The 19,460-nt window shown below is 48.9% G+C and overlaps 2 protein-coding genes across 10 annotated transcripts; one reads left to right on the top strand and one right to left on the bottom strand.

The window, feature by feature from the left end:
* Positions 1 to 1,088: 1,088 nt before the first annotated feature.
* Positions 1,089 to 16,138, bottom strand: PFKFB2 (6-phosphofructo-2-kinase/fructose-2,6-biphosphatase 2). Of its 8 annotated transcripts, XR_004079841.2 has the most exons (17): positions 15,333 to 15,442; positions 14,052 to 14,177; positions 13,841 to 13,937; positions 13,458 to 13,524; positions 13,236 to 13,310; positions 13,043 to 13,099; positions 12,459 to 12,583; positions 11,900 to 12,107; positions 11,566 to 11,712; positions 10,852 to 10,956; positions 10,097 to 10,226; positions 9,324 to 9,386; positions 8,678 to 8,751; positions 6,913 to 7,104; positions 5,351 to 5,373; positions 3,381 to 4,681; positions 1,089 to 2,183 (listed from the first exon to the last, which is right to left on the bottom strand). XR_004079841.2 is itself a non-coding variant. In XM_031043848.2 (16 exons), exons 2-16 carry the CDS (start codon positions 14,161 to 14,163, stop codon positions 4,624 to 4,626), a joined length of 1,533 nt encoding a protein of 510 aa, XP_030899708.2. In that variant the 5' UTR covers positions 14,164 to 14,177; positions 15,702 to 16,138; the 3' UTR covers positions 2,526 to 4,623. The 8 variants fall into 8 exon arrangements, 7 of the variants coding, with proteins under 7 accessions (XP_030899706.2, XP_030899710.1, XP_030899708.2 ...); XM_031043848.2 differs by lacking the exons at positions 1,089 to 2,183; positions 15,333 to 15,442 and adding an exon at positions 15,702 to 16,138 and having other exon boundaries at positions 2,526 to 4,681; XM_034069932.1 differs by lacking the exons at positions 1,089 to 2,183; positions 15,333 to 15,442 and adding an exon at positions 15,501 to 15,824 and having other exon boundaries at positions 2,526 to 4,681.
* On the top strand, positions 15,567 to 19,460 carry YOD1 (YOD1 deubiquitinase). 2 transcript variants are annotated; one of them, XM_005143192.3, is made up of 2 exons: positions 15,567 to 15,805; positions 16,390 to 19,460. In XM_005143192.3, exons 1-2 carry the CDS (start codon positions 15,598 to 15,600, stop codon positions 17,094 to 17,096), a joined length of 915 nt encoding a protein of 304 aa, XP_005143249.1. In that variant the 5' UTR covers positions 15,567 to 15,597; the 3' UTR covers positions 17,097 to 19,460. The 2 variants fall into 2 exon arrangements, with proteins under 2 accessions (XP_005143249.1, XP_030899712.2); XM_031043852.2 differs by lacking the exon at positions 15,567 to 15,805 and adding an exon at positions 15,814 to 16,029.

Raw genomic sequence — 19,460 nt, 5'->3', positions numbered from 1 at the left:
CCCACAGTCAGTGAGAAAGCCCCAGAGACCTGACTTTTAGCAGTGATTAACAAAAACATTAATTACAACCAACATCATAGCAGCTGCCTTCATGAATCCTGGCAGGTAAAAATATATAGTCTCCTTACAGCCATTAACTACTCAATGACACAAAGAGAATTAACTCCTTCACAAGTTATTACTGCATATTGTGCATAAACATCCTACAGTATATTGCTACTCCTTTTTACTCACAGAACAGGAGATGGCTGGACAGGAGGAGCCAGCCCAATGTGGTTTGTGCGTTTAGAGCATCACTGGAGTGTGACAGGGAGTGACAGCCATGGAATAGGCTGCAAATCTCTTCCCACAAAGCTTTTTGGCTCATTTCTAAGCACTGTGACATTTAAAACCAAAGAACAGACTCTGCTCTTGCACAGCAAACCTGTGCCCCCGTGATTACAGCTGAAGGAACAAAACTATTACAACTCAGTTTCTCACCCACTCAATTTCTTTCCTTTGCAGCACAATTGCTTTAGCTTAACACACGCCTCTGCTCCTCAGAAATCCTAAGGGGTGAGGATTAACGCCTGGGCCTTTGCCATGCCCCTTCCTAGCTCAGCTTTATCAACTTACAAGTCTGGAGTGCTTAAAACAACCCAGATTCAAGCCCAAAATCCCCAGGTAAACCCCAGGCTTTGGGGCTGCTGAGCTCCTCTGCAGTGCTTCTCAGGCACAGATCCCTGCTCTGGGTATGGCCAACATCTATTGCCACATTTAAAATAAGCAACCTGGGTCCTAGAAGTTCCTCATATGGAGTCATCTGGAAACCTGGATTCAACTTGAAACAGCAGGTCTAGAAAAACCTCCTGCTTCGGACCTAAATGCCCTTTTCTTCAAGGGTAGGAGTGTGATAAAATGGAGTTTGGCATAACACAAGTGACAGGACAAGGAATGGTTTTAAACTGTCAGACAGGAGGTTTAGGTTGGATCTAAGGCAGAAGCTGTTCCCTGTGAGGGTGCTGAGGCGCTGGCACAGGGTGCCCAGAGAAGCTGTGGCTGCCCCATCCCTGGCAGTGCTCAAGGCCAGGTTGGACACAGGGGCTTGGAGCAGCTGCTCCAGTGGAAGGGGTCCCTGCCCATGGCAGGGGTTGGAGCTGGAGGAGCTTTAAGGTCCCTTCAACACAAACCAGGCTGGGGTTCCATGATTCTAAGTCAAAATTTGTGGGAGAAAACTCAATTTGGGGTTTAAGTAACACATGAGCTGAGCCACAAGGCAGCTTCCCCATCTATGCACTGAATACTAAAGTAGCTTAAACACTATTAAAAGCAGCATTATACATCAATATCATTCACAGCTTTTTTACAGGCAAGTTTAAAAACCTTGTTGGTGGGCTTAAGTTCTGGTACATTAAAAAGACAGCTGATAAAAGATCTTGTGCTTCTAGCCAGCCCTGCACATGTGGCCTTGAGAGCAAAGTCATGCTCCCATTTTCTGTTCTCACAGATAAAAGTGTCCATAGAACACAGGAAAAATGACAGTAGGAAGCTTAGATCTGGGTGCAAAGCTGAGGCAGGACTTGGGCTCAGCTACGACAGCACTATGCTCCTCCCAGAGAGGGACAGGAGGTTTAATTCCCTTCTGCCCCTCGCAGGATTTGCTGACCTAGCAAGTGCTGTGTGTTTTACATGATGAGCAAAAGCCTTCCCAGAGCAAAGGAACAAGCTTGGATCTGGGGATTTAAACCAGGAGTCCTGAAAACAAAGCTGAGCAATTCCTGGAGCTCTGGGGATGGTTAAACACCACAATTACTGCATTTGACCTTAGAAATGGGAACAGCTAAATAAGAACTTGGGGATTTGGTCTGATAACACCAAAGAAAGCTGCTTCGGTGAGTACAAGTATGACTGTTTTGTCCTGCATACACTGCAGTTAATGTCACTACCTAACCAGGAGGACACACATGGGATCTCAGGAAGCGCAGGGATATGTTAGCTCACATTCTTCTCCAATCTCATGGACAGACATTGCAGCATTCAGAAAGAAAAGACACAGAGAGGCTCTAAAAACACATTTCAGGGTGGGCCGAAGCGGCAGCAGCTCACTGTGCTCCAGGGATGCTCAAGTCCAGCTGCAGGGCTCTTCCCAGCCATGGAAATCCCAGATGAAAGCCAAACCTCTACACTGTTAAACTGGCCATCTTCTGCAAATGAGAGAGAAACAGGACAGGTTAGACCAAGGCTAAGTCAGGAGATGAAAAGCAGGGACAGCAGAGTTCAGCTTGGTGCTGGGGATGGACAGAGACACTTCTCAGTGGATCCACCAGCTCCATAGAATCACTCTGCATCATTCCAGCATCCATATAGTCATTCTGCACGACTGAGACCATCCAAGGATTTTCTTCCTTACTTCTACCCCAGCAAATAACGAGTTGCTTCACACCTTGCATCATCCTTTAACCTCTTGCAAAGGTCTGTGAGAAGGGTTTCCCACCCTGGGACCATGCAAGCTCAGCTTTTCTGGAGGCAATAATGAAGCAGGCTGGTTACTGAGGGTTACTCACTTTTATTTCTCTTCTCGATAGGAAAATACACTTCCAGAACAAAGAAACATTATAGGAGTCATTTCACATATTAACCACAATAAATACTTCTAGTTTTGATAAAACTCCTACTGCCTCAGTGAGGGTCCAATAGACACCAGGAACACACTCAGGTCAGTACAAGTGAATTCTATTCTATACAAATCACACAAGTTAAAACCCATTAACCAGGATTTCCTGCAGCTGCTGTTCACACAATGTTTCAGGGCACAGAAAAGGTTCCTTTTGTGCCATGCCCAGTGCCTGCCCTGCTCAGCTGCAGCACTCACACTGCAAACCAACATGTGAATCAATAGGTGTGAGTTGTCTTTGTGACCGCACCAGCGCTGGTTGCCATTAAAAGAACCAATGGCACAGCTCTGGAGGCAGTTTGCTGACAACCAACACTTGAAACCCAACAGTCAGGAAATACAGACCCTACATTTGTTCTATTTGCCATTAAAAACCAAACCAAAGTAAAATTAAAACAGTTTTCCCAACAAGGACACTTCAAGAGTAATCATCATCAGAGCTAATCCATAAGAACTGCTCACATGCTATCTTCTCAAGCAAAACAGCAGTACTAGGAAGGAAGGAAGCTGGACCAAGTTACTATCATTTACCTGCATCCCCTCCTAGGAAATCTGTGTTATTTGTTTAAATATGGGGGGAAAGAAGCACTCAAAGTACATACATTCATTTCTAACCACACAGCCCAGAGCAAAGGCAAATCCAAAGGGGCAAGGCTTTGATTTTTAGCCTATGGATAATATTCCTCTGATTGGATTCTAAATTAATATTAGTACAGGAATAATTTACCAGATTTAGCACAAGCTCCCCAGCTCAGATTCTTTCTCCTTTTCCCTCTCATCATCAACATTAAGGCCTCTGAAACACAGGGAGACAGGCAGCTTTAGGAGAAACAGGCCCTTTTGGCATCACTACTGGCTGAACCATTCCCAAGTCACCATCCCAGCTTGGGAGATGCTCTGCAGCAGGATCTGAGCCTGATGCCTTGTGTGCTTCCACAGCTTTGGCAGGTCAGTAAGAACACTCTGAAGCATTATTCAAAATGCTATCCCAAACTAGCAAATAGGAGACAGAAACATGTCACTTTGGGATCAATCCCATACCTTCGTGACCCATGGCATCGTGGTGAGAGTAAGAGCAGCTGCACTGACAGAATGGTTGGAAGAACTTCACTTCAAGGACAAAGTGCAATTAAAGTAAAAACTGCACATCCAAATGGCCAAATACATTCAAGTGGGAGTTTCTCAGGCCTGCAGGAACATTACCTGAGCAGAGGTAGGAGCTGCACCTCCCTTCCCTGAAAGGGATGAGCTGCATCCTAGGGCACCAAGGGGACCACCCTGCCAAAGGGGAAATGGGAGCTCACCACCCAAACCTGAATCCTCTTGGCATCTGGAAACTGAACCAGCTCCTGCTTTACTTCCTTTGCACATAACCCAGCTGACACCAGAGCACCAGGAGCAAGAGGATGTGCCCAAAGGCAGAGGCAAGGAGAGAGCAGAGCCTTGCTGAGAGCAGTTGAGCAACAACCCCAGCAGCCCATGTGCAGCAACATGAACCCCCCAAGGACACAGCTTGTTCCATCTCTGAGCCCACTCTTAGGCACCACCATCCCTGGGTGCTCCCCAGCACAGCCTGCTGCTCCCGGAGAGGGACATCACTGTTATCCCAAAGATAAGGGATGCAGCCGGATACTGTGGGTCACCCCAGTGCATGGGAATGAGCACAGCACAGTGCTGAGGATGCACCATGGGTGCTGCCAAGAGCCATCCCACAGCCCCATGCAGGGACCTGCTGTACAATAACGCAGCCAGGTCTCCAGAGCACCTAAATGGCAAAACCACCCTTCACAAGACAAAACCCATCAGCATTGTGTGTACTGCAGGAGGAGGAACACCCGAGAAGCCAAGCGCAGGGTTGCAGCAGGGTCTGCCCCAGGCACCAGCAGAGCAGGGCTGGTGGGAGCACAGCAAAGCGAGGGCATCTCCAGCCTTTCTGCATGGGGCAGCAGCCATGGTCTCATCCAAGCCCCTTACTCAGAGGTTGAGGGGGAAGCCAAGGGTTCGTGGGTGATGCTGGCTGCAGGCTCCCTAAAGAGAAGGGGACAGACAAGGACATTTTCTCTCCTTAGGGTGGGAGAGAGTCCCACTCCCTTTGTCCCCAGTCAAGGGGCCTCAAAAGGGACGTGGTGGTGAGGACTCAGTGACAACAGGCACCCACACAGGAAGGTTTATCCACCCAGCTACTTGCTAAGCACACACTAAACACCCCAGCTCCCTCAAGCCATGGGGAACTGGGGCTGAGCAGCACCACTCCCATCCAAGCTACAACCCAATGACTCCTCCAAAATCCCTGCCATCCATCCATCCATCACCAGATGGAAAGGAGACATATGTGGGAGTCAGCACTGCTCAGGACAGGCTACACAGCTCAGCCTGGCAGTGCCAGTGCAGCCATTCCACATCCTGGTCCAGGGATGAAGCAAGCTCAGGGTGAAACACACTCATGGGCAGCCAGCAAAAGTATATTCACCAGTAAAACCAGTTGGAGCCCCTGGATTAGTGGGCTCAGCCTGGTAACATACTTCTCCCCCACTGAGGTCCCCTTAATGACAGGTCCTTAATGACACAGGAAAAGACTTCCTTCTGCTCCATGCATTTGTCTTTCCCCAAAGCAGATTCCATGCAATCTTACTCGAGAGACGTCCTACTTACTACACCAAAAGAGAGTACATACAAGCTGCTTTCAGTGGTACTCACAGGCAAGCAATTCCCCCTTGAGGCTGCAAAGGAAAAAAGAAACAGCACAGGATAGCTCATAGTGCATTTTAAAGGAGATTTTGAAATAAAAGGAAAAGCAGCAAAGCAAATGAGGAAAGAAGTGCAGCAACCCCAAAGATGCCATGTTAGGAGCTGGGGGGAGGCCTGTATCACAGAGGAGCTGATACAAGGCATGGACAGTGCTGCAGTGCGTGGCCACCTCCTCCCTCCACTGCTGCTTATCCCAAGGGCTCCATTCAGGCAAAAGGTCCTGGGACAGGACAATTCCCTACCACACACCCAGCCCAGAACCCAGGGCTTACTAAATGCTGCTTCATCACTACAATGATGAAGGATACAACTGCAAACAGGGGTGAGGATCCCTGTCCTGGGGCACCCACCTCAGGCCATCAAAGTCCTCTGCAGCTGAGGCATCACCCAGAATTGCTGGGGCTCAAATCCACCCCAATACGAAGCCCTCTCTGGTTCAGTCCACCAGAGCCCTGGGATGCTGGGGATGCCTGAGCCTCATGCTCTAAATCGAGTATGGGAACACCAGTGATGCTCACCTGTGCTGCATCCCCCCTTCCTTTACTCTCTGGCCACTTACTTTGAGTGAAGGAGGGGAAGCTGGACTCACTAGCAACTAGGGAACATTAACCTCTAAAGTATCCGAGGTTAAACAGCTTTGGTAATGGCTGTCTCTGCACATCACAACACACACATAATGTGCACGTTATTCTGCACACTACAACATAAGTTCTTTCCAACCCTAACTTCTATGACTCTGTAGGACCCAGCCTAAACCTCCTCAAAGTCCCCTCCAAATCTCTTTGCCTGTGCTCTCCCAGGCACACACCTCAATTTAACCTCATTTAACCTCAATTTAACACCTCATTTAACAGCAAACCAAGTTCAAATGAGAAAGAAACAAATGGGGCTTTGCATCCAACACAGATGAGGGCCTTGGTGCCTTTTTAAGCCAGATGAAACACCAAGCACCCAAAGCTGCTTTATTCTGGGCACCCAAAGAGCCCAAACCTTGTTCAACAAGCTGCTGACATTGGGATCTGCAGGAAAACAGGCACTGACAAAGTCACGATGCAAGTATTTCCTACCAGGGACTGCAGCAACACTTGGCTGTAGCATCTCATTTAAAGAGGATACTTGTAACTCCTTCCAACTGGGTTTTTGCCAGAAAGCATCACCCAGAATCAACCACCCTGCCAAAACCCTACTGCACTGATGTAAACTCACCTGCACAGAGCCTGGTGATCATAGAATGGTTTGGGTTGGAAGGGACTGCAAAGCTCATCCAGTTCCAACCCCCGGCATGGGCAGGGACACCTTCCACTAAATCAGGTTCCTCCAAGGCCCAACCAACCTGGCTCTGAAAGCCTCTGGCACCACAATTCTAGTTTAATGGGGTGACTTTGGGGTTTGTAAGTGTCTAATCCAGGAGGATTCTTACACAGAAACAAAGCCCTGGGAATGGGCTGCATCCCAGACAGACCACCGACAGCTGCGGGTGATGGGGAAGGGGAACACAGAGAAGGTACCACCTGGACCTCAACTTGCAGCTGCTGCCGGTCGGCCCCATCTCGAGCTTCCAAGGATGGGAAAGGCCCCACGAGGTCGAGAGGTTTGCTCCCAACGCTGTAATGCCGCGGGCGCTTGACCGTGTCGGCGCTGGCCCGCGGTGTAAAGCTGTTCCTCCTCATCCTTACAGGGCTGGGGCCGGCAGGAGGCTGGGTCTGATCCCGGGTGGAGGGAATCACAGGGAACGAGAAGGGGAAGCAGAGTTTACACACGCATCCACAGCGGCACACACCTCCCCATGCCTTCCCCTGCTGAGCACCAGCAGTGGGAAATGCCCCACTCTCTGCCTCGGAGGCCACTGAAAAGTCTATTTCTGAGCAGTTTCACTTCCCTTTGAGGTTTTTTTTTGCTTAGCTTTGTTCAGGGAGGGCTTTTTTGGTTCATTTTGGGGTTTATTTCCCTTTTCTCCCCACAATCAATTTAGGGGGGAAAAAGCATAATTAGAAATAGAAAAACTTTCCATTCTTTGTGTTTCTTCTCCCCCAAAGCAGCCACATTGCCCGAGTAAAGCCAAGAACAACAGAAACAGCCTCCCACTTCTCCAGGCAAGCAATGATTTCAACACAGGCATCACACAGAGGTTGCAAAGTGATAAATGACTGACTGAAAACCACCAGTATGGGACCGGGCATGAATATCATCAGTTTAGCATTGTGCAATCAGCTGGACTGAGCTCCACAAACCCTCCAGCCACAGATGCAGGTTCCTAGTCTCTCCACTCCTCATTTAGGATTCCTTGGCATAGGGGATTTTATGTTGGAACATAAAAAACAACCATATCCCAGGCAATCAGCCGATAGCTCTTCATAAAGCACAAGAGGCAGCTAAAAACCCTAAACATACCAAAACAACTTCAGATGTGATGCACTTCGCTTTCCTGTGAGCTTGCATAGCATAGAGCTGGTTTATGCTCCAACTGGGGGAGCTAATTACAGGCAATCACTATGCACCAATCCCTGATGGATCAATCCCTTTGCAAAGCTGCATTTACAAAAGCCAGCACTGACAGTAACAGCAGCTTCCACAGACTCAGCACATAGTTACGTGGTGCATCCACAAGGTGGATGGCTGAGCAGTTACTGAAGTAAAGGGAGACACAAGTTCACAAAGCCAAAGCCTGAAGTGTTTCCACTGCTGCTCTAAGAGGATTCATGGTACAAGGGAAATAAATTGGACCCATCTCCTTATGCCTCCAATACAAAGTTTAGGAACATCACAGTCTTGCTTTGCCCCAGATACTTGTCTCTGCTGATTTCTTGGGTGTTTTACAAGGGAAAACTCTGTTCCTGCCCTGCAAGGGCTGCCAGAGCCACCAGTAACCACCCCTAGGAGCCAGCCTTACCCCAGTGGCAGCTTTACAAAGAGAAAAGCTCCTCAAGACAGTGAAGGAAAAATAAATCAGTTCCAAACATTCTGGCAACTCTGAAGCTATCACCATTAACAGAAACAAGCAGCAACTTCATTAACTGAGAAGACCAGGAACTTCAAAAACCTCTGTTCTACACTTGCCCATTCTACTTCATATGACAGCTCTGAAAGCATCTCCCTGGCCTGGGAAACAAACTAATTCCACCCCCTATTAATTCTGCTTTTAGGGGGATTCTTTCTGAAGCAAAAGCCTTTGTGCTCACTGACAGCAATCAGCCACTTCCAGCGGGTATGGAGGAGTGTTTCAGTATCCTTACTTTTGGAATGGGATAAAGCCCAAGCTGTGTAGCAAGAACTTACTGAGTTCAGACAGGGTTTGTCGCGGTGGGTGTTCACTGCTTCCACGTTCAGGGCGATTGTCTCCACTTTACAGCCTTTACCATAAGAGAAGTTAATATGAGGAAGGGTAACTTAAGAAATAACCATCTTTTATTTTCCTATTGGAAAGTGAGCAGCAGTAAATGAGTTTCGGTTTCTAGGACAGCTCAAACAACCAGGATTTTACGCTTCAACTACGTTCTGGCTTTGACCTTCACTGTTCAGCCCTGTTATGGGGACTATAGGTCCATCCAAAAAGAGCCATTTTTAACTGACTGCACCCCAAACTGGAGGCACAAACAGCCTCACCAATGGGTGAAATTCAGAGATAATTATCACTTGTTTAGGAGATGCAAGCACCCTGGCACCCATACATCTCCTCTCCCAGTGCTCCCTCCAAACCCTCCCACAAGCCAGAACCTTTACGTGTATATATTAAATACACTACCAGAAGCTTCTACAGCTCAGCTGGTTGCTGCCAGACATGAACACAAACCTGCCCATCAGATTCCCTGCTCATGGCACGGGGCTGGAAATAGATAATCTTAAGATCCTTCCCAACCCAAACCACCCTATGATTCACACACACATGCATTATTTCTTCTTACAAATAAAAGACATTATTTACCATATGCCACAGGTGTGAGCTTCAGAATGGTATGGAGAGGGCATCGCAGGTAGGGCAGCTCATCTAGGACAGAGGCAGGTGTTATGGGGTATTATGGGGTGCTGCCCACACCAGCCACCCAGCTCTGCCCAGGCTTTGGGTGGGAACATTTCACATAGCAAATAGTGGATGTAGCAATGGGATGGGACCAAACCCACCATTCCCAACACATGGGGCCAATCAGAGGAAGCCTCTTCAGCTGCACACAGGTAGGAAAGCACCACAGTAACAGCTGCCATGGACCCACGGGAGTTCTACTTAGAGTTAGTAAACTTTACTAAAGGCTTTAGTAAACTCCAGTGCCACTCACTGGAGCATCATAAAGGAGCTTGCACTGTAACTAGCTTCCAGATGAGTATGCCACACAAAGGATCAGCATCAATCAGCGATGCAGCACAACTGCCAACCCTTTGGGCTCCCCATGCACCACAAAACTTCCCCTTTACGTTAAAATAAAGTCCCCTATAGAACACATAAGGACCACTGGTGAAACAGCAGCTGAGCAGAGCCAGCAGCGCGCTCTTCTGCACTCCATGCAGGGACAGTTCCCTGCTCCCTGCCCCACTGAACTGCAATGGTTAAAGTCTATGAGCAATGTTTGCTTTGCTTTTTTAAAGCACCTCTTGCCTTCTGAGAAACCCAACCAGCAATTACAAACCACTGCCCCCCCCCCGACGCCCTGCAAAGGAAGCAGCAGAGAACCCAGCCCCTTCCACCACTGCTTATTTTTGTACCTGCACTCTTGTCAAGAAAATAAGCCAACAGGCACCTCATAACTGCCTGGTGGGAGATGACCAGGACATTGCCTTGTCTTTCCAGCTCCATAATTACTGGCTCCAGGCGCTGGACCAAGTCCTGGTAGGACTGGAAAACAAAATGGGAACTGTTCAAGGCATTCATAAAGAGAGGTTTAAAGCAGCAGCAATTTTAGCACAGCTTCACCTTCAGGAAATCACCAATTTAAGAATCAAAATGCAGACGTTTAGGGATGATCTGGTGAACACAGGGAGAGAAAATGGCAAACAGCAAAAGGTGAAACCTCAGGTCAGCAAACCACAGATTACAGCAGGGTTTGGATTACTGGTAACTCTTCAGAGTGCAGTAAGGAAAACAGAAAATGGTCAATTATACACTGAAGGTTGTGAAGTAAACGGCTCCACACCACACCCACATTCATCTTTCCACTTCCCATGGTGAAAATTCAGGTTTTGGTCACATGAGTGGGATGCAGAAGCCCCTCAATATCCAAGGGGGACATTGAGGGACCTGGGAAGTGGCCCAATTCATTGACTGAAAAGCATCATCTGCACACCATGATAAAGGAAATCAATGAACCTTCTCTCTGAAAGAGAATTAGGGATCCTAATGTTTTCACTTTCTCACATAAATATTGGCAGAAAAAAGGGAAATTAGGTCAAGCCTTTTGATACTACACATATCTCTTTGGTTTACATATACTGTATCATTGTTATTCTCTAAGGGTCTTCACCTCGCCTCCAGGATAGCGATAAAGATATTTCTCCTGATCTCTCAATGCAAACTCATCTGGATACTTGACTTCAATTTCTCCATAGGTCATTTCTTCACATACGCCCTAAAGAAAGAACAACTTGTTACAAGCCACCCATTTCAACAGAGATGCAACAAAGAGAACAGAAAAAGCAGCTGGCCGAGATGAGCAATTCCCTTATGTGATGAAAATGACAGACAGTATATCCACCATGGCCACACCAATGGCCTTCCAATACCTAAAGGAACCAACAAAAAAAGCTGGAGAGGGGCTTGGGACAAGGGCCTGTAGGGACAGGACTAGAGGAATGGCTTGAACCTGCCCGAGGGGAGACTGAGATGAGCTCTTAGGCAGAAGCTGTTCCCTGGGACGGTGCTGAGCCGCTGGCACAGGGTGCCCAGAGAAGCTGTGGCTGCCCCATCCCTGGCAGTGCTCAAGGTCAGGTTGGACACAGGGGCTTGGAGCAGCTGCTCCAGTGGAAGGGGTCCCTGCCTGTGGTGGGGGTTGGATGAGCTTTGAGGTCCCTTCAACCCAAACTACTCTGTGCTTCTACAATTGATGATGGCTGGAGTACATTACACATGGACATGGTTAGAGATGAACAATAAATGGTCATTTTATCATAGCAAATTTGATTTTAAGCATTATTCTCCACCTAGGAAAGCTAAAGGCTTCAATCAGCATTTCACTCACAGCATCAATCTCATTGAGAATCTTCCACTGCTCGTACATGACCCCCAGGGACTCGGCCGTCTGGATCGTCCTTTTCAGCTGGCTGGTCCACACCTTCAGGTCAACGATTTCCTGCTCTTCAATGAACTTCTTCAGCGCCTGAGCAAACTGGAGACAACACCAGGGGAGGTCAGGAGGGAGCAGGAGCTGCTGCCACTCTTCAGAGCATCATTTCAAGGGCCCTGGCTGTTGCAGCAAGATCCATCTGCGGGGCTGCCCCTCGCAGGAGGCGGATGCAGAGCCCGGCTCTGGTCACGCAACACATACAGCAACCCGGGTGCTGCCAAACACTTACCTGCTTCCCACGTGGTGACAGACCAGAATCCCCACCAATCTTGCCAACAAGATTATATTCACTCTCACCGTGTCGGCAAAGGTAGATGGTACGCGGCTGGACATGAATGTTCATTAGGTAATAGACGATTTTACTCTGGATGTAATCTTGGACTCTGTTTACTAGGAACCGCTGTCCCACATTGATCACTTTAATGAAGGAAAGATCTCTGGAGTCAACATAAGATAAGAACACCCACACGACTGGTTTTAAATATGAAACACGTGCATCTGCGGGTGTAATCTAGCTATTAATCCTCTAGTAAAGGCATCAGCACTACCACTGGGTCACTCCAGCAGACAGAAGGGACACTGAACTGCTTACACAAGGAGCTGCATTACACTGCAGTACACTAGAGAAAAACCCTTTCAAATCACTTGGGAATCACCTTCACACAGGCACTCTGGGAGAGCAGAGGCTCCAGCCGACACATTATAGCATCCAGAGCCAGAGAACAGCAGCAACAAAGCAAAGCAGCTCATGTGTACAGGGATAAAATGCACCCCAGGGCTTTGCTTACTTGTCATAGGCATCAGGATCCAGAGGCTGGTAAGTGACCTTGTAGCACTCTATCCTCTTCAGGAAATCATCCATCACATTCTCCCTGTTTCTCTCTGGGTAGTCAGGGCTGGAAACCTTCACCTCCTGGTAAGAGACAGCATCGCTTTGTGAGAGTTAAGTAAACTCACCCGGGGAACAAAGGCAAGGCTGAATAACCCCATTCTTCCCTTGGAAACAAACAGGCATTGTTAAACCCTGCTCTGTGGAAAAAAGCCTGCTCCTGGAGAGGAAACAAAGGGCAACTCTGAAGGCGCTGTGGTGCTTGGCCCTGTGACAGACACAGCTGCCTTGCTGCTCGCCTCCCCTCCACAAGAAAGCACACTTCAAGGTCAAGCATTTCTCAGCTTCATTTGATTTCCACCTTCTCACATAGCCTAACTGCATCTTTAGCTTTTCTAAAGCTGCAAGCCTCATAGCTGCTTACTTGGGTGAAACATAAGAGCAAGGCATTTTCACACTGCTGTAAGCTATTGTGGCTGGTGACCTTGTACTGAGCACCCTCAGGAGGCACAGGCAGCCAAGCTTGGTAAATGCAGCACGCACCAGGATATTGGCAGCAATGACTTCTGGATCGTCACAGACGGACTCCACAAAAAACACCTACAAAGAAGGCAAAGAAGCTTATTTCAGAGAGTCAAGAACTCTACCCTGGACCAAAACTCAAGCGCTCCTGCCCCAGGGAGCAGTAACACCCCTCAGGGCAGCAACTACAAATCAAACACAGCAGCACCACTACCTTGAAAGCATTTTCTTTAGCAAAACTCAGTATCAGGTCCCGTCTTTCTCGAGTGGTGTTGGTCGCATCAAACACCTACCAGAAAAATGAGTAAGCAACAATGAGCAACTTCATCTAAGGCTTTTAAAGCAGCCCCAAAACACTGGGGGTGACAATCAGGTCCCCCTGGGCAGCTTTAAACTACCCAAACGTAAACCCATATTCAGTGCAGCAAAGTCTTACAGCTATTTGCCCACACTCCTCCAAGAGATATGCCTTCACGTCTTGTAGAGCCACCAAGGCACATCGCCTGCAGGAGAGAAAGAAGCACTCTTAGAGCTGATGGAAAGCATTCAAACAGCAAAGCTTCTGAACCATGGGGAGAGGTCTGAATACCTTCTCCCTCTGCCCATGGAGCACCCACCCTTGCATCTTCCTAAGAACCCCAGTGACCATAAGGCACCTCTGCCTAAAACCTGCTTGTGGCAGGATCCCTGCATGGGCTGTGCTGCCTCATTCCCTGGTTTCAATCAGTGTTAATTTGTGCTCCTGAAATACAGAGCCTTCCAAGACCTGAGACTAACCAGACCACCATGGAACAGTTCTGCCCCTTGATGCAAACTTACTTGCGGATTTCCATGGCTTCTTTGTTATCGTGCCTGAAGAAGTCATAGGACTTGTAAGACTTCACCGCTTCCCGGCGATACACTCCCAAGTTAAACACTTCACACACAGAAAGACAAGCACGTGAGACTGACAGCACCGCACAGGCAGATGCCACAGTGCTTTCTGCACAGGGCAGAACCAGCCCCATGCAAGGGCAGTTCCAGCACACACCTTTGGTGGGCACCCCGATCCAGTTGAGGTAGCGGGTGAGCTTCTTGGACACGTAGGTCTTGCCGCGTGCAGGCAGGCCGATCATCACGATCAGCGTTGGGGAGTTGGTCATGTAGGAAGCCCATGCTGCAAACCCAAAACCAACCCAGGAGCATCAGCAGCACTGCAGAGTATCTGAGAGCAGGAACCAAGCCCCAACCCAAAGCCGTGCAGAGCTGCCCATCTTGTGCCCATATTTAAAGGGAGGCTACAAAGACCATAAGGGTCCCCAACATAAGAAGGAGGTGGAGCTGCTGTCAGGCTTTAATCTGCCAGAGGGGAGACTGAAATGGCCTCTTAGGCATAAGTTCTTCACTGTGAGGGTGCTGAGATGCTGGCACAGGGTGCCCAGAGAAGCTGTGGCTGCCCCATCCCTGGCAGTGCTCAAGGCCAGGTTGGATTGGGCTTGGGGCAACCTGCTCTAGTGGTAAGTGTCCATGCCCGTGGCAGGGGTTATAATTGAATGAGCTTTAAGCTCCCTTCCCTTCCAACACAAACCACTCCATGAGTCCAGGGAGATAGAGACTCCCTTTTGCAAAGGGTCACCTGGGAAAAAAACAAGGGGTAATGGGTAGAAGTTACCCATGGGACAAGAGGAAAACTTTGCCCAATGAGAACAATATAATCTCCCCAAGAAAGTGGAGACTCCCCCGATGCTGGCCACCGTTATGATCTGGCTGGACAGGGTGCTGGGACATTCAGTCTAGGTCATGCTTTGCCTAAAAAGCCTGGACCAGATGATCAGAACGCCCTTCCTACCCCGGGGTTCTAAGATCCTCCGATCCCAGGATGATCAGATCCCCACCGTGCATCTCCTGACGGGCTCCCCCGGCTCCTCACCGCTCATTAAGCACTCTGCGGTCTCCCTGGTGGCCGCTAATGAGCCGCATTAGCCCCGGCGCACCCGCTGCGCTAATGGGACTAATACCAACCTTTAGCCTTAAAGCTATTTACTGACCGGGCAGGAGCCGCCAAGGGCAAACGCTGCTTTAAGTAAAACACTCACGTTCTGGCAGAAAACAGCTCGAGTCCAGGAGCTGGGAGCAGCGGAGGCAGGGAAAGGACGGGGATGAGCAGCGCTACCACCCTCGGGAGGGCACCGGCAGGACACCGGCTGCGCGCCCGCGGACGGGGGAACGCGGGTTGAGGAAGACGCGAGCGGCTTTAAGCGCTATCCTTAGGTTATATATGTCTGGTTCTGACCGCTAAGAGCGGCAGCCCCTCCGGACCGGGGTTACTCACAGCACTGCTTCTCTCCGCCGCGCAGAGCCCCGGGCCTGCCCCGCGGGCCGCCGCCGTGCCGTGCGGCCGACATGACCCCGCGCCGGCGCGCCACAAATGCAAATAGTATGCAAATCTCTACGTCATAAGCGCTAGGGCGCCCCTCTCCGGCCGAACCCCCGAACCCACCTCCGCCGCTCCGGCCCAGCCAATGATGGTGCGCGGAGGGAGGTCTCGCGAGAGCGGGCAGGACGGAAGCTGGTCCGGGAGGAGGAGGAGGAGGAGGATGCTCCGGCTGCGGTGCAAGGCCCGGAGCGGCTCCCACCCCCTGCCCGGGCTCACGGCGCACTCCCGGCTCCGGGACATGCAGGCGGCGCTGGCCGCGCTCACCGGTGTACCGGCCTCGGAACAACGGCTGCTGCTCGGCTTCCCCCCGCGGAGCCTGGACCTCAGTGACGGCGAGCGGCGGCTCGGAGAGCTCGGCATCCACTCGGGTGAGGGCCGGAACCCGGCGCTTTGTGGGGTGTAATTAGGTTAATGACAAGAGGCCCAGCACGCCCCTCATCAGTTGGCTGTCGGGCCGGTTCTGCCCCCGGCGGGAGCTGTCAACACCCGGCTCAAGGTGCTTCCTGCTCGCCGGCAGCGCCCGTCGTGGCTGTACCCGCGTCCCGAGGGTCCGGAGGCAAAGCGCGGCGCTGGCAGGGCTGGGGCCCGGTGGGTGAGTACTGCGGAGCCTGCTGGGTGTGCTCCATCCATAGACTGCGGTGTTACCGGCTGTGCTGGCACAGGCGGTTTCCCATCAGGATATGGTGCTGTGGGGGAAAATGAGCGCAAGCCGCAGTTACAACAATGCAGTCGCGTTGCTTTGGTTTAGGACCAGCGGTGCCTTTAAGGCCGGTCTGCATGTAGAGGTGTTCAAGGCCAGGTTGGACACGGGGGCTTGGAGCAGCTGCTCCAGTGGAAGGGGTCCCTGCTCGCCGCAGGGGTTGGAGCTGGAGGAGCTTTGAGGTCCCTTCAACACAAGCTGTTCTGTGGTGCTGTGACTTCCCTCAATTCTTCCTCCTTCTGTGTTTGACAGGTGATACACTGATCGTTGAAGAGGATACGTCCAAAGCCAAGACTGACTCGCCTGTGGTTGCAAAAAGAACCATGTCTAACTCGGTCAGGGAAGCTGTGCCTGTGCTTGCCAGGAGGGTTGTGCCAGCAGATAACTCCTGTCTCTTCACCAGTGTGTACTATGTGGTAGAAGGAGGCGTCTACGACCCAGGCTGTGCTCCAGAGATGCGCAGCCTCATAGCCCAGATAGTAGCAAGCGATCCGGAATCATACTGTGAGGCAGTTCTAGGGAAAACCAACAGGGAGTATTGTGACTGGATCAGGAGGGAAGAGACATGGGGAGGAGCCATCGAAGTGTCCATTTTATCCAAGTTCTACCAGTGTGAAATCTGTGTGGTGGACACACAGACGGTCAGGATTGACCGCTTTGGGGAAGATGCTGGTTACACTAAGCGGGTCCTTTTAATATATGATGGGATTCATTACGATCCACTTGAGCGTAAAATCCCAGACTCGGACATTCCTCCCCAGACCATCTTCTCCACAAGTGATGATATTGTCCTTGCACAAGCTTTGGAGTTGGCAGATGAAGCCAGGCGGAAGAGGCAGTTCACGGACGTGAATCACTTCACACTGAGGTGCATGGTGTGCCAGAAGGGACTCACAGGACAAGTGGAAGCCAGAGAACACGCCAAGGAGACCGGACACACCAACTTTGGGGAAGTGTGACATCTGCATGAGGATGGTTACATCGACTACCTCATCGGTCCAGAATAAACTTCTGGATTCCCAGATAAGCTGTATGTAATCCTACAATTCCGTTCACAGAGCTTGAAAAGCAAATTAACTTAATGATGGCCAGGATGCACAGGTTTGTTATGGCTAGGGATTTAACCCAAGGGAGTTGAAGTAGGTATCTTCTCGCATGCTAATTTCTAGTGCTTTGGCAGGTGGTATACACTGGCAGCTAGAACTTGATTCCTGAAAGAGTCTTTGTGTGTGTGAACTGAGCAGACGTATTAAATCAGGTTCATTCAACACTAGCATAAAATCTAGCCTTTAAATTGCTGACTTAATCTCTCTGTATCATGTTTTCAGGGTAATTAAATTAAGGGTTTGGGAAACATGCAGATCAGCATTCTTGATGCTAAAGTTTAGACTCTGCACATGCAAGCAGTTCTTGCAGGGGAAACTGCTCATTTGGTGCACACTTAGGAATGGAAAGACTATCTCCAAAGCTGCCCTGTACTATGTTACCATCAGAAGTAGACTGTATTGTGTGTTTGAAGTCATGGCTTTAGAGAAAGAAATGGCCTCTAAGCTTTAAGGTAGCCTTCTTTAAATTAATAAGTAGATGGTTAAGTGTTGAATAAACTTACTAATCCTCTGTAGGTAGTTTTTAGTTGCTTGGAAAATAACTATCAACCCCTGGTGTTTACACTGCATCAGAACATAGGCATGTTTCTTGAAATAGTTTGGACTCTTATTCACAATAGTATCTGAAATCCTGGCAAGAAGGAAATAGAGTAGTTAGGGAAGTGACTCAGTTTGTTACATCCATTGAAGCAGATTTGGGTATAGCTCATGGCCACAGTGTTGCTAAGCTGTACCAGATTCCGAACACTGTAAAAGAGCACTTTAAGGTATAGTTCTCACTCCTTCCTGCTGAAAAGTTTTGCCTTTTTAGACGGACAGAGAACCCAGAAGGGAGGCTTGAAGTTTCTTCATCTGCATTCTGCCTTAACGTGTTTGATTTGTCACCGATGACTCTTCAGTGGTGAGACTTTAATCCTGATAATGAAGGGTGCAGTTTAACTTCCACAACAAAATAAGCTATGGAAACTGCCCTACTTCTACTGTTCACAATCAGGGAAGTTGAAACTGGTTGAATCTGTCTTGCCTCACAGCAGTTGTGAGTGCTGTTGAGGTCTTTTAAAAGGTGCTGTAAAGGTGCATATTACTGAAGGGGATTTTGGTTTTTCCTTGAAATGCCTACAACACATACTTGTTTTAATGAATTTTAGAATATCCTTAACCTGCTCTTCTTCTGTTGCTGTTTTAAGTTACCTTCCTTGCACTTTTACGAATGGGGAGCAAGAACCTGCATCTTCAGACTGAGGCAAAAATAAATCCACTTTCCAAAGTGGAACTTAAGATCTAGTTTAACCTAAACTGGTGCAGCAAAACCGTGTTTATAGAAGGCACGTTTCACTGAAGTTCTCAGCAGAGGCTCCCAGTTGGACCTTGAAGTACAGGAGGGTTTTATCAAAGAAGGAACGTAATTACAAGTGCTTTGCTGAATTAGGGTGTGAATAATTAAGTATAAAGGACAGAATCACTATGGACCAGGTTTCTTTTTAATTCAGTATTCAAATACATGTTAGCACTGTTGGGAGTTTCCTATAGAAAGCGACTTAGCTTCCAGTGTTAAACTTCACTTGGCTTTTAGTCTGTTATAGGAAAAACAAAACCAAACCAAACCCCCAACATTAAAACCAGTTCTCTAGAAGCTGATGCTTACAAACCTAAGGAAATACCTGACAGTTCAAAGGAACTTGAAGATTACACTGTGTTATAACTACTTGAGATGAAATACTGTCTAGGAATGAGACCAAGAGACTGTCAGTCCTCAGTTGTATTCTCAGCTTTCACATGGAAGCAGAGAGACGCCTTGAATAAGGAGCTGAGCCTCACCATTGCCATCTGTAAAATGAACATAAAACCTACCTCAGAGAGGTGTTCCTGGCTTGGGTGGCTTTGAACCAGAAGTGGAAGATACATATTTATTGCCTGCCATGTATGCAAATGCATATTGGCTTTGGGGAGCAACACTTACGTTTTAGCTTTGTGTCCTGGATGGATTTCTGCAAACATGGAAGAGGATTTTTCTTCGGGGTGTTTCTCAGTTGCAGTAGTTTGAAGATGAGGGTTATTTCATCCGGAGCGTTGAGCTTTGCTATGTCATGTTTGCATTGGAAATCTGCTCCCAGAGACCGAGTTCCACTCAAGGGAGATGTGTCAATATCACTGCTTGGATGTTTTCTTTTGTTGCCTAGAAAATAAAATCTCTTTGGTTTAAAAAATGTCCACTGA

This window comes from Melopsittacus undulatus, chromosome 16, assembly GCF_012275295.1.
Source record: "Melopsittacus undulatus isolate bMelUnd1 chromosome 16, bMelUnd1.mat.Z, whole genome shotgun sequence".
Taxonomy (NCBI): Eukaryota; Metazoa; Chordata; class Aves; order Psittaciformes; family Psittaculidae; genus Melopsittacus; species Melopsittacus undulatus.
This window is presented reverse-complemented; position numbering and strand designations above follow the sequence as displayed.

Coding starts and splice junctions, on each gene's coding strand:
- PFKFB2 (XM_031043845.2), bottom strand. CDS start 15,405: ATGTCGGCCGCACGGCACGGCGGCGGCCCGCGGGGCAGGCCCGGGGCT. Junction 12,108..12,458: donor GATCCTGATGCCTATGACAA/GTAAGCAAAGCC, acceptor TGTTGACTCCAG/AGATCTTTCCTTCATTAAAG. Junction 10,957..11,565: donor TTCTCAATGAGATTGATGCT/GTGAGTGAAATG, acceptor TTCTTTCTTTAG/GGCGTATGTGAAGAAATGAC.
- YOD1 (XM_005143192.3), top strand. CDS start 15,598: ATGCTCCGGCTGCGGTGCAAGGCCCGGAGCGGCTCCCACCCCCTGCCC. Junction 15,806..16,389: donor AGAGCTCGGCATCCACTCGG/GTGAGGGCCGGA, acceptor TGTGTTTGACAG/GTGATACACTGATCGTTGAA.